We start from the raw sequence: 13,121 nt of genomic DNA on the forward strand, positions 1-13,121 counted from the left end.
TGCCTATACAAACTCAGCGTAATGCTTGTTAGATTTCCCAAATCATACCTGCCAAAGACCAGGGGCGGCAGTGGCTCAGGGGTAGAGCGGCCGGGTAGAGTGAACTGGAAACTGCAAGGTTCCGAGTTCGATCCCGGGCTCGGGGGCTCCCCCCAAATTGATTTATTGTTATACTTTTCTGAGAACCTTAAAATAGGACTTAGACAATTATGCAAAGAGGCTAACGAAATGAAGGTACGGGAAACTGACCCGGAACAGGAGATGGGAATGCCACCTTCCGGAAAAGGGAACTACTGTCATAAACAGAGCCTATTTCTATACTGAACTGTAGGTATAGATATAACAGTGAAACTCTGATCAAAATAGACATTAAGTATCAACATTTAAACTGGGACCCCCCCGGAACCACCCCCCACCCAAAAGGACCCCTGGGGACCCCACGTTGAGAACCACTGCAGTGAACCACAAGTATTACAGATGAAGAGAATAGATCCACCACTGTTACTCATTTTGAAAACTATTTAAATCTTAGAAACACGTCTAAAAAAACCCGCGGGAGGTCGCCGAAAACCGAAACAAAATACGCTTCAGCCAAAAAAAAAGCGAGAACAAAAACAGCACACATTCTCTCTATAAAATGATATATTGGGACGTTGCGTTTTCTTTTCTTTTTATTGTTTCGTTTATGTTTCTTTTTCATACGTCAACAAGAATCTTTCAGTCCAGCAGCGACGATAATGTAAACAACACTCTGGGTGGGGAATCTAGCGTCGATGTTTGGGTGGGTGGGGGCTGGTCTGCTGTTGGCTGGGGGGAGAGTCGGGGGCGGTGGCAGCCGTCGAGGGTCTTCCTTCTCAACTGGAACACAGAGAGAAGAAACGTTGGGTTTTGATACTTAATTTACCAAAAAATACTTCAAGTGTTTTACATTGTGCATACAGTAGAGTTTGGGCTATGGGAGGTTACAGCCGTCGCCATGGTTACAGCCCTGCAAGCTATGGGATGACTGCTGCCAAACACTACCGTACTGCGCATGTGCTCAGTTTACTGTTGCTGACCAGGGACTGGGCAGGGACTATACTCCATGCGCTACAACACCGCATGGACAGGACGACATCATTTTCACAACTACTCCAAAAACACATCCCAATGTTCTAATCCAGGTTGTGGGAGCGACGGGTCCGGCCGTGAGTGTGTGTGTGTGTGTGTGTGTGTGTGTGTGTGTGTGTGTGTGTGTGTGTGTGTGTGTGTGTGTGTGTGTGTGTGTGTGTGTGTGTTGGTACTTTAAGTACAGTTTGTACCAATACGTTTGTACTTTTAGCACATTTCGAATACAGGACGTCTACTTCTAAAACATAGAGTCTATCTACGTTTTAGTATTGATACTATTACTTAACTCAACTGCCAGAGTACATACATTAATAAACTCACCCACTGCCAGCGATTTTTGTGTTTTACAACCTTTTCAAGTAGTCACATAATATTTATCTCCAGTATGATCGATCCCCTGATGGTTGCTAATCACTGAGGGTTTCACTGTGTGGTTTCACAAATGTCAACGAGGTCATCATTTGTTGTCCGCCTTTGAAAATAGCACGTCCCGACCAAAAATACATACTAAAAAAAAAAAAGTGCACAGGAGCCGAGATAGAGCATTTTTAAGTAATAAGTTAACTCTCTCAGTGCCAATGAAATAAAAAAAATATGTTCATACTGTGCAAGCAAAATGTTTTTTTTTCAAAGTAAAAAAAAAGTGCTTAGGAAGCGAGATACAGCCTTTTTCAGTTATAAGTTAAACAAGGAGTGGATGGAGCTGCAAATCTTCAGATGATGATATCTTGGGTTCTGAACATTTTTTTTCCCCAAAAAAAAAGTAATAATATATATATATATTTTTTTTAACTCTGGATTCTTTGTTCTGGCACTGAGGGCATTCAGAAAAAACTTGGGATATCTCGTTGTGTGGCACTGAGAGAGTTAACCAGGAAGTGAATGGAGCAGTAAATCTTCGGATCACGTTATCTCTGGTTCTGTGTGAAAAAAACGCGTCTAACGCGTCAATGGCCATGTGGACCAAGTACCAATTGACTCGAAAACGCGCCCATGGCAGTAAAAGAGTTAAGTAACGTAAGTTAAGTACTTCATCCACCCACAGGTGGCACCCCTAGTTATGGTCACCTTACTTGGCGGGCACGGTGGGCGAACCGGAGCGGTGGAAGTGGATGTTCTGCCACTTGCCGTCGCGGCGGTGCCAGATGCGCGTCTCCTCCGACTGCATGGTGCGCGGCAGGCCGCCGGCGTCGATGTACTGCGTCAGGCGGATGTAGGCGATGCACGCCGCCTCGTCGCCGATCAGGTGCACGTGCGGGTTGAGCAGGATGGTGTGGATGGGCAGCTTGCCCTTGGACAGAGCTGGGGAGGGAGAGAGAGAGGGAGAGAGGGGGAGAGAGACAGACAGAGAGAGGGACAGACAGACAGACAGACAGACAGACAGACAGACAGACAGACAGAGAGAGCGACAGAGAGAGAGACAGAGAGACAGACAGACAGACAGACAGACAGACAGACAGACAGCAGAGACAGAGACAGAGACAGAGAGAGAGAGATCGTTAGGTAGGTCTATAAGCTGTGGTGGAAAAAGTAGGCCTACGCAATTTTTTTTTTACTCGAGTAAAAGTATCAATACTGCAGTGTAGAAATACTCTGTTACAAGTTAAAGTCCGGTAATCAAAATGTACTTGAGTAAAAGTACAAACGTTTTATTGGCATCAAAATGTTGAAAAAAGTACCATTTCACAAGTTAAAAAACTTATTTTGAAAATAGCAGATCTACAAGCTCACAATGCGTCGCGATGCGACACATTGTGAGCTTGTAGATCTGCTATTTTCAAATGGCCGGAATATATATATAGGGCTGAAGTGGCTCATGTGTGTTTTGTGATAATAATCTTAATCTGCAAAGTAACTAGTAACTAAAGCCGTCAAATAATTGTAGTGGAGTAAAAGTAAAAGTATAGAGCGCCGAAGTCTCACGTAATTTACGCATCCCACCTGGGTCGCGGTTCCCTCCCCCCATTCAGAAATCCCCATAGACGTGTTTAATATCGCGTCAAATAAGAACTGTGTTCCAAAAATGACTCTTATGGATATGAAGCATCAACTGACGGTGAGAAAACGCTAATGTTACTTCCGACAAATTAGTTACATCTTCACCAGAAACAGACTGTATCAAATATGAGTGACTGATCATAAACGATACAGAACCTCCTCCCTGACAATATCCCAGAGACAGTTTGTTTACTTTCTATGTTTGGTACTTTAAGTACAAAGTACAGTTTTGGACCACAATTCTTATATGAGACGATTCAATGTTATTCTCCATCGATAAATTACTTTACGAGGGGATGAACGAGTGACGTCAGGACTTCTGTACTCTATAGCAGTGGTGGAAGAAGTACTCAAATGTTTACTTAAATAAAAGTAGAAATACCAAAAAATACTACAAGTAAAAGGCCTGTGTTCGAAATGTTACTTGAGTAAAAGTGCAAAAGTATTGGCATCAAAATATACTTAAAGGATCAAAAATAAAAGTACTAAAATGTTGTGAAAATAGCCTATGTATAAAGTAGAGCTAAAGTGGTTAATGTATATGTTTTATGATATAATAACAGCAGTGTGTTCAGTGAGTTGCGTACCGTTCTCAAAGTAGAATCGGTGGAAGTCGGTGCCCTCCACCAGGTTACCCAGGGCCTCGGGCTCAAAGGAGGTGAGGCCGGGGTCACAGATCTTTCTGGAAGAACGTAAATACACCAACATCAGGAATAGGGAGAGAATGTGTGTGTCTGTGTCTGTGTCTGTGTGTGTGTGTGTGTGTGTGTGTGTGTGTGTGTGTGTGTGTGTGTGTGTGTGTGTGTGTGTGTGTGTGTGTGTGTGTGTGTGTGTGTGTGTGTGTGTGTGTGTGTGTGTGTGTGTGCGTGCGTGCGTGCGTGCGTGTGTTCCCCAGCACTCAGGTTCCTCATTGCTTGCACCACAGATCACTGAAACACTGTCACACATCTTGAATGGCCGCTATGCATATACAAAGGGATGTACATACAGTAGCACGTCATGATCGAATAGTGGAACTCATAGCGAAGGACATATCAAAATGTCACAGAGAGAATGTACAAACATTCCCCTGTCATTTCATCCATGTTCCATCTCTGTGATAACCCAGACATATTTACATCTTTGACAGCCAATACACCATATGATGTTGTAGTTGATGAAGAGTCCAGAGAGGTGTCTGTATTAGAGATAGCCTGCACCTTTGACCTTTTCCTAGAGGAGGCCCAAGGTCATTAAATACCAACTACTCCTACATACCATCTCAGAGCTGGGCTATATAGGTGCAGACCATTTGTTTTTATATTTGGCAGCCTGGGACATACCCACAGACTAGTTGTTAGAGGGCTTCAACAACTTGGGATGCCCAAAATGGAGGCAAAAGGCTGGCAAAGTATTGTGCTATCTCTGCTATAATTGGCAGCCGCCATATATGGCGGTGACGCTGTTACTTATACAGTACGTATAGAGTACCGAGTGACATGCCTATTGCATCATGAAAACATATGCCATGATTTTGTGAATGTAACCCTACTGCACCTATAATATGTGTGTCCCTGTCTGTATGCTTCTTTATGTTGCTGTGTGTGTGTGTGTGTGTGTGTGTGTGTGTGTGTGTGTGTGTGTGTGTGTGTGTGTGTGTGTGTGTGTGTGTGTGTGTGTGTGTGTGTGTGTGTGTGTGTGTGTGTGTGTGTGTGTGTGTGTGTGTGTGTGTACTGAATTGCAGGTGGCTTTTTGGAGTTGAGGAAACTTAAGCTGTCGTTATAAAGTACCATTCTGCCATCTAGTGGCTCTTCTTTTAACTGCAGAGTGCTTTCCTCACATTAAACAGCAAACATATATATTTTGACAGCAACTTTTAATGAAGAGTTAATTCAACGCTGAATGACGCATCATAATTAAGTAAAACAATAATACAGTAAAGTATAATTGTACTAACATGTAAAATCATAATAAAATAAAGCTTAATTGTACTCACGTGTACGCTTCAAAGTCTCCATTGTTGATGGCCTCAATCAGCTGCTCTGTGACTTTAATAATCTCCTGTTTACGAGCTGCAACACACACACACACACACACACACACACACACACACACACACACACACACACACACACACACACACACACACACACACACAGTGAACACACACACACACAGTGAACACTTTACACAAAGTTGTATATGAACCACTCATGTTCTGAACACAGCCACACTGAGCCAGGTAAAGCACGGAACAACGGAACAAGGATACACTGCTGATTCAGACTCTGAGAGTGTACAAATGGAACCAAATGGACCCGTACGGGTCCATTTGGTTCCATGTGTACACTCTCAGAGCTACAATGGAACCAAGGGGGTGGGTACAAAAGGCGACGGACACAAAATACGTACAAACACACATTGTGTACAAGAGATGCACGGTTAATCGGTTATCATATCACTATCGGCAATATCGGCCTTAAAAATGCAATATCGGTATCATGTGCAATATCAAAATAATATAGCGGTTTAGGCGATATTTTAGGAAATGGAAAAAAAGTGGAGTTAGGAGGTTTTGTTCATCATTGATAAGAACAACTGAATGGACCTCCAAGCTCACAATGAGGTTGGAGGTCAAAAGGGGGTGGAGCCTGGAGTCAGCAAAACCAGCTAACTCCAATGGAGTTAGCTGGTTTTGTCAGAAGTGCTTTTTAATGCTTTTCATTGGCTCAATGGTGTTCAATGGCCCTGAATTATGGAAAAAAAATGCAAAAGCATTAAAATGGAGTTAGCTGGTTTCTGCCGGACAGCAACAATATGTATGTTTATATTATGTCATATTTATATTCAAATGTGAAGCTGAAAAAAGTATTTTTTTGGGGATGAAGGCTGCAGATTCAATAAGTTTTTTCTAGGGGATCTTTCGAAAGGGGGTCAACAAATTGGGGGGGAGGGGGGGGGGCGAAATTAAGTAAAAAATAATACTACATTTAAGTTGTTTAATGAGCTAATATGTGCATCATCAGTAGGCCTAATAAATCAGGTAATAAGAAGGCTTTTTAAAAGTCCGCATCCAGAATCACAGCTACTGTATAACAGGTGTAAGGTAGACCCAACTGGAAACATAATCAGATATTAGCCAACATCTCAATATCGTGCATCCCTACACACACACACACACACACACACACACACACACACACACACACAAAGGATCTGAGGAGAGACCTGTGAGGACCGTACAGTAAGTGGGGAAAAGTCAGCGTGGTTCACAGTTAACGACAGTATAGCGTTACCTTTCATGCTAAGTAGGACACCTAGGAGATAACGAACGCAAAACAATGAACAACATGCAGCCAAAAAAACAAACAAAAAAAAAACGTTTCCAATTGTTACAGTAACATTGACACGATGGAAATGCCAGCGATATGAAGCTTATGACGTGACACCCTTGCATGTGTGACACTCTTTTACAAAAAGAGATACAAGATATCTGCGTGACAGTGAGGATAGGCTGCCATGTTAACTGCCTCACTCCATTGCCATTTTTAACCATGCACCTACAGTGGGTGACCATTGACTTTGTCGCTTTTCATAAGAGAATCACTTCACTCATTTGCCTCACCCGCTTTGCAGTAAATTTAAGTTCCAAATACTACCACAAGGTGCCGCTTTGGAGTCACTTTTTTTGTGACAGAGAGACAGACAGACAGACATACATACATACATACAGACAGACAGACAGACAGACAGACAGACAGACAGACAGACAGATGTCTTATATTAATAATAATAATAATAATAATAATAATAATAATAACTAGCAATAATTACGTGTGCTTAGAGCGTTTAAATTGGGTTTTCTGTTCAGCGTCGGGCAGTCAGGAACGCATCTCTGTCATTTTAGAAATGTTCAGACACACATTGGTTTCTGTCTGTCTGTCTGTCTGTCTGTCTGTCTGTCTGTCTGTCTGTCTGTCTGTCTGTCTGTCTGTCTGTCTCAAAAGTCCGTGGAGAGAGAGAGAGAGAGAGAGAGAGAGAGAGAGACAGACAGACAGACGTCTTATATGTTTTTTTTTCTCGCATCAATTTCTGTATAGTATCATTGTACCTCTTTCCTCTGTAAATGAAATAGTCTAGTTAGTGTAGCGGTTAAAACTGATGTCGCGTGATTTTACGAATCCCACGCTATAAGCATGCTGATGTGCTATTTTTACTTTTACTTCTACTCCACTACATCTCAGAGGAAAATATTGTACTTTTACTCCACTACCATTATTTGAACGCTTTAGTTACTAGTTACTTTGCAGATATAAATCATTACATTATAAAACATACATTATTTGCCCTATTTCACATAGTCTATTTGAAAATGGCCGATCTACAAGCTCACAACGCATTGCGACGCATTGTGAGCTTGTAGATCAGCTATTTTCAAATATTTCAGTACTTTAAGTATATTTGCCAATACTTTTGTACTTTTACTTTGATTGAACTCAAGTAACATTTTGAGTTCATCCATGACCGTAACAGACGACCGTCATGTGATCCATGGCCAACAGCGAGGCGTTTGTTTTCATTCTTATAAAACCGCGTGGCTCATTTATATGCACGTGAAAGTAACTAAGCGGAAAGTAACTAAGTACATTTACTCCATGTCCACTTGTTGCTGACGGTGCGTGGTAGTGTAGGAGCAGCGCTGTAAAAGCCCCAAGCGTCATCGGTGCAGGAAAGATGCGTATTTGGTTGTACACACGGAGACGCAAGGGTGGCGTTTTCAGTCGGAATTCAAATCATGATGCAACACTTTGTGAGCTTTTATGGGACACTGTTGTACAACAAAGTAGAATTCATTTGTGAAGAAAGAAAAACCCATTAACAGTTGAAAATAGCCTACACCCTACACCATTTCTGCCCATCCCTCTAACTTCATGTAGGCGCATTAAAAATATCAAAATTGGCCGCTCTGAATTTGTATCTGAACAAATACTTTGATAGAAGAGATAGGCCTACAGAGGTACTGTAGGGGGGAGGGGGAACCTGATAGCAGAGTTCCTCACTTGGCTTATTTGGAATAGGCTGCATACATTAACATAACCGGTTTGGCAAGAGACTGGGCCAGTGTTGTAGGCTAGTGCTAATTTTGGAAGTGGGGGAGCGCGGTTCTTGAGCGGATTGGAGTTTTTTTTGTTACTTTATTTCGGTTTTAGGGTTAAGCTCTGATCCACCCGTCCCCCCCTCCCACGAAAGCCCCCCGACCCCCCGCACGCAACCACTCCGCCGCGCTGCGCCAGGCCGCGCTGCGCTAAAACGCACTGTCTGTGCCTGTGGTGGCCAACTGAAAGCTATAATAACATAGTAGTATGACAAGGGTGCCATTATATTCAATGATATTCAATGAGGCTCGGGGTTATCTGACATGACAGGCTGTGCCACTTTGGTTTTTGTGCTTTCTGCCGTGCGATGTGCTCGCAGCCAAGTCTTGACATAAGGCTCTGGATTCCAGGACCTGAGCGGAGGTCCATGCTGTCTAATAAACATCAGAGCCGACACACGTTCTGTATGCAGTCGCGAACGGAGTGATGTTATTATGAGGTTCAATGTTCATCAAACTAAAGAGAGAGAGAGAGAGAGAGAGAGCAGTGTCCCATAAAGTAGTAGTGGAAATAGCCGATCTACAAGCTCACAAAGTGTTGCACCATGATGCTTTGCGAGCTTGTAGATCTGCTATGTTTTAAAATAAAAGTCTGTCTGTTGGTTTTATGAATATTAATCCATTATACATACATTATATATATATAACGCACTGGCCAATACAAACTAATAGACGAGAATGAATAATTTGTATGCTCATCGCGTGGGATTCGAACACGGGTCGAAAAATCACCGGACATCAGTTTTAACCGCTACACTAGCTGGACTGTTTCATTTATAGAGGAAAATGTTGGAATATTACTACACAACAATTGATGCGAGAAAAAAAAAACATATAAGACGTCTGTCTGTCTGTCTCTCTCTCTCTCTCCACAGACTTTTGAGACAGACAGACAGAAACCAATGTGTGTCTGAACATTTCTAAAATGACAGAGATGCGTTCCTGACTGCCCGACGCTGAACAGAAAACCCAATCTATTGGCAAGAGAAAAAAATACGTTTATTTTCCCGTCTCGTTTTATCAATTAAGACGTTAAAATTAAACTAATGTTAAGCGCAGCATCATGCTATCTAACTTTATTTGCTTAATATTTTGCTTAATATAAATGTCACATCTTGTACTGTAAGCAACATACAGGATCTTTCTCTGTCTTTCTAGGAAAAACAGTGCCTAAAAACCCCAAAACAAACAATTTTGCTATTCAAATGAGCTATTGGCATGATAAAACATACGTTTACATTTTCCAAAGCAAGTGTCAAAACATAATACCAAAGTGTAAAGTAATGTATGTACAGTTTGGAGAGGATATACAGTAACTAGTAACAAATATATTCTTGCTGTCTGCTGTGGGCTGTAGGCAGTAGACCGCTGCTGCCCCTAGTGGCACAGAGTGGAAATCATACATGCCCTGCATGAAACGCATGAGAAGAATGAAAAAAAACGACAAAGTCAATGGTCACCCACTGTATGTTTATATTTTACAATCGAATCGCGCATTTCGATACATCTGACCTCTTTTTCTGTTTCTTTCCCTGTCTTTTAACCCACTAAGACCGGGAACACATCTGTGTCATGTTAAGATTTCTATTCAAAAATAGCAGATCTATAAGCTCATAGCGTGGCACTCATGAGCTTGTAGATCTGCAAAAAAAAATTATATCCATCCATTTTTCTTTTAAACGTATGTTGCTATATAAGTGGTTCTCAAACTTTTTCACGTCAAGGACCACCCAAAATATATATGTATTTGGTCACGGACCCCCCATCTCAAAATATTTTTTTCCAGGGACCCCCAGAAGCAAAGTTTTGAGTTACAAATGTTCGCTTTAAAAATATATAAATTCAAAGATTTGCATTTACAAAATGTTCACTATTTTGTGGTTACACAGATGTGTTCCCGGTCTTAATGGGTTAAACTGCAGATGACTGGAGCTTGCGTGACAAAAAAAAAAATCTGCACACCTCTTTACACGTGTAAACTGTGACGTGACAAATTAAGTCGTCTTTGTTGTCTTTTACCTTCGACGGATTCGTTTCCACTCGCCTTGCCTGCGGTCTGAACGCTCACCGTTCCAAGAGCGCTTGTCATTTCCGCACAGGTCAACAACAACAACGCACAAACTGTGGTTGAATGAAGCATGTTTCCCCTACCAAACCTTTCTTCTTGCCACCCCAGGTGTTGAACGCCTAACTGTACCTCTACTGCTTAACTACTTCGCCTTTTTAAGTCTATGATCCAGTTTGAGTCCTGTAAGCCTATAGCTCTATTCTTTACCTGTCTGCTTCGCCTGCTATACCTGCTGTACCTCTTGGGGAGTATTTCAGCTTTTGTAACCCTGTTCTTTACCTCTAGGAGTCTTTTAACGGGCAACAGAAAAGCTAACAAGAAGAGAGAGAGATAAGGTACCAGACCTTTCTACGATTGGCTCTTTTTTCTCCCCATCTATAGACTGACACAGCAAAAACCTACCAACGATGGTGTTACACAAAAAAAGTGGTCTTTGCTATTTGCAAAACCCAACAAGAACAACAGCAAAGGTCCCCAGGTCCAGGCCAATGACACCAGTCATGTTGACCCACCAGACAGACCCTTGCTCTCTCGCCTTCCGTTTGAAGCGGCAATACATAAGTGGTGTTGACCAGGGGAGATGTTTGGCTTCTCCTTATCAACCAGTAGACAGTGGTGTAAAGTAACTAAGTACATGTACTCAAGTACTGTACTTAAGTACAATGTTGAGGTATTTTTTTTTACTTTACTGGAGTATTTCCAATTTTCAGTACTTTTACTTCTGCTCCACTACATCTCAGAGGCAAATGCTATACTTTTACTCCACTACAATTATTTGAAAACTTTAGTTACTAATTACTTTCCAGATATAAATGATGACATTATAAAACATACATTAACCACTTTAGCCCTATTTTATACCTAGGCTATTTTCAAATAGCTGATCTGCAAGCTCACAACACGTCGCATCGTGACGTGTTGTGAGCTTGTAGATCTGCTATTCTCAAACATTTTAGTACTTTTACTTTTTTGGTACTTTAACTCTCTCAGTGCCAATGAAATAAAATAATATGTTCATACTGTGCCAGCATTTTTTTTTTCAAAGTAAAAAAAAAAGTGCTTAGGAAGCAAGATACAGCCTTTTTCAGGTATAAGTTAAACAAGGAGTGAGCCTAAATGTCTCAATAGAGTAACACAATTGATGTTTAACAGCCATAGTCACACTACACTACACAAAAAGGGCTGAGACATCTGCCTGAAGAGACCCGGGTTCATAAGAGGACGCTCGTGCGCACACGCGCACACACACACACACACACACACACACACACACACACACACACACACACACACACACACACACACACACGAAAGTCTCCACAGCTGCAGAACATAATGCAGTGATTGGTACAGTGATTAGGGTCATTACAACGCACCGTGGAAAACACACCAAACGCACACTCCCTCCATGAGCCTGAAAAACACTGTCCATCTATCCATCCATCCACGTTATCGTTGCTGTCAGGCAGAAACCAGCTAACTCCATTTGTCCGCTTTTGCATTTTTTTCCCCGTAAATCAGCAGTGGTGGAAAAAGTACTCAAATGTTTTGCTTAAGTAAAAGTATCAATACAGCAATTTAGAAGTACTCTGTTACAGGTAAAAGTCCGGAATTAAAAATGTACTTAAGAAAAAGTACATAAGTATTGGTCTCAAAATGTACTTAAAGTACCAAAAGTAAAAGTACTAAAATGTTTGAAAATAGCGGATCTACAAGCTCACAACGCGTCGCTATGCGATGCGTTGTGAGCTTGTAGATCTGCTATTTTCAAATAGCCTAGGTATAAAATAGGGATAAAGTGGTTAATGTATGTTTTATAATGTAATCATTTATATCTGCAACTAGTAACTAACGTTTTATATAGTGGACTAAAAGTACAATATTTGCTTCCAAGATGTAGTGGAGTAGAAGTAAAAGTATAGACAATTGGAAATACTGCAGTAAAGTAAAAGTACTTCAACATTTTACTTAACTACAGTACTTGAGTAAATGTACTTTACTTTACACCACTGATATCTACTGTATGTCTGCCACGGCTGAGCAGGAGAACACCTGTTTGATTGCATATGGACTCAGTTGCACTGCGGCTGAAGAGGTGTTGTGGCAGTGTGTGGCCACCAGAGGGCGCAATGAAACAGCGGAGCAGGTACAGTGCACTCTCAGGTCATTTAATCCTGTTGCTCACATTAAGCCTACTGTAATAAAGCCACCAGACACAGACCACGATATTACAATTTATTTTACTGGACTGTTAAGTATTCAGTGTTCATTTAAAAGGTAGAGTTAGTGATATTTCATGGTTAAAACTAGATGCTTTTTTTGTGAAAAGCTCTTTCCAGATGGTAATCATTGCTATAGTGTTTGTGTGTCCGTCTCTCCAGCTCTTTAATAAACAGAAAATACTGTTTTATCCTTTAGTGTTCCAGTTCCAATTATGTCTGCTAATTTCATCACTTGTTTATCCTAGTAACCTCCTGTATGTAATTTAGATTGTATTTAGAGTATTTAGACAGATGCTTGTTTACCTGGTATACTGAGATTATTAATATCTTGATATTACATCGTTTAGAATGATGCTAGGTTCTTGGTTTACCTAGTGGTAGGAAAAGTCCTCACATTTTTTACTTAAAGGGATATTTCACTTTCAAAAAAACTTTCGGTCATTTTATAGTCTACTCAGGCTTTTGTGAGCCCCCCAGACCGTTTTTAAATTGCGTGATTCATTATTTAGATATTTGATATTCATTTTATCAGACACGCCCCCTTCCTATACAAACCCATTGTAACTTCAAACTCCATTTTTAACATGTT

The 13,121-nt window shown here is 41.2% G+C and overlaps 1 protein-coding gene across 6 annotated transcripts in view; it reads right to left on the reverse strand.

Moving 5' to 3' along the window:
• Nucleotides 1-686: 686 nt before the first annotated feature.
• camk2d1 (calcium/calmodulin-dependent protein kinase (CaM kinase) II delta 1) overlaps nucleotides 687-13,121 on the reverse strand; it is a 173,435-nt gene continuing 161,000 nt past the window's right edge. For 5 of the 6 annotated variants that reach the window (XM_084042182.1, XM_084042179.1, XM_084042184.1 and 2 more), the window contains 4 exons: nucleotides 5,084-5,159; nucleotides 3,696-3,790; nucleotides 2,179-2,412; nucleotides 687-858 (listed from right to left, as the gene is read on the reverse strand). In XM_084042182.1, the coding sequence (XP_083898308.1) occupies nucleotides 2,180-2,412; nucleotides 3,696-3,790; nucleotides 5,084-5,159 (404 nt within the window). In that variant the 3' untranslated portion in view covers nucleotides 687-858; nucleotide 2,179. The remainder of the gene's footprint in view (nucleotides 859-2,178; nucleotides 2,413-3,695; nucleotides 3,791-5,083; nucleotides 5,160-13,121) is intronic. The other variant, XM_084042181.1, reaches the window with a different exon arrangement.

Source organism: Gymnoscopelus microlampas, assembly GCF_963454915.1.
Source record: "Gymnoscopelus microlampas genome assembly, chromosome: 19".
Classification (NCBI taxonomy): domain Eukaryota; kingdom Metazoa; phylum Chordata; class Actinopteri; order Myctophiformes; family Myctophidae; genus Gymnoscopelus; species Gymnoscopelus microlampas.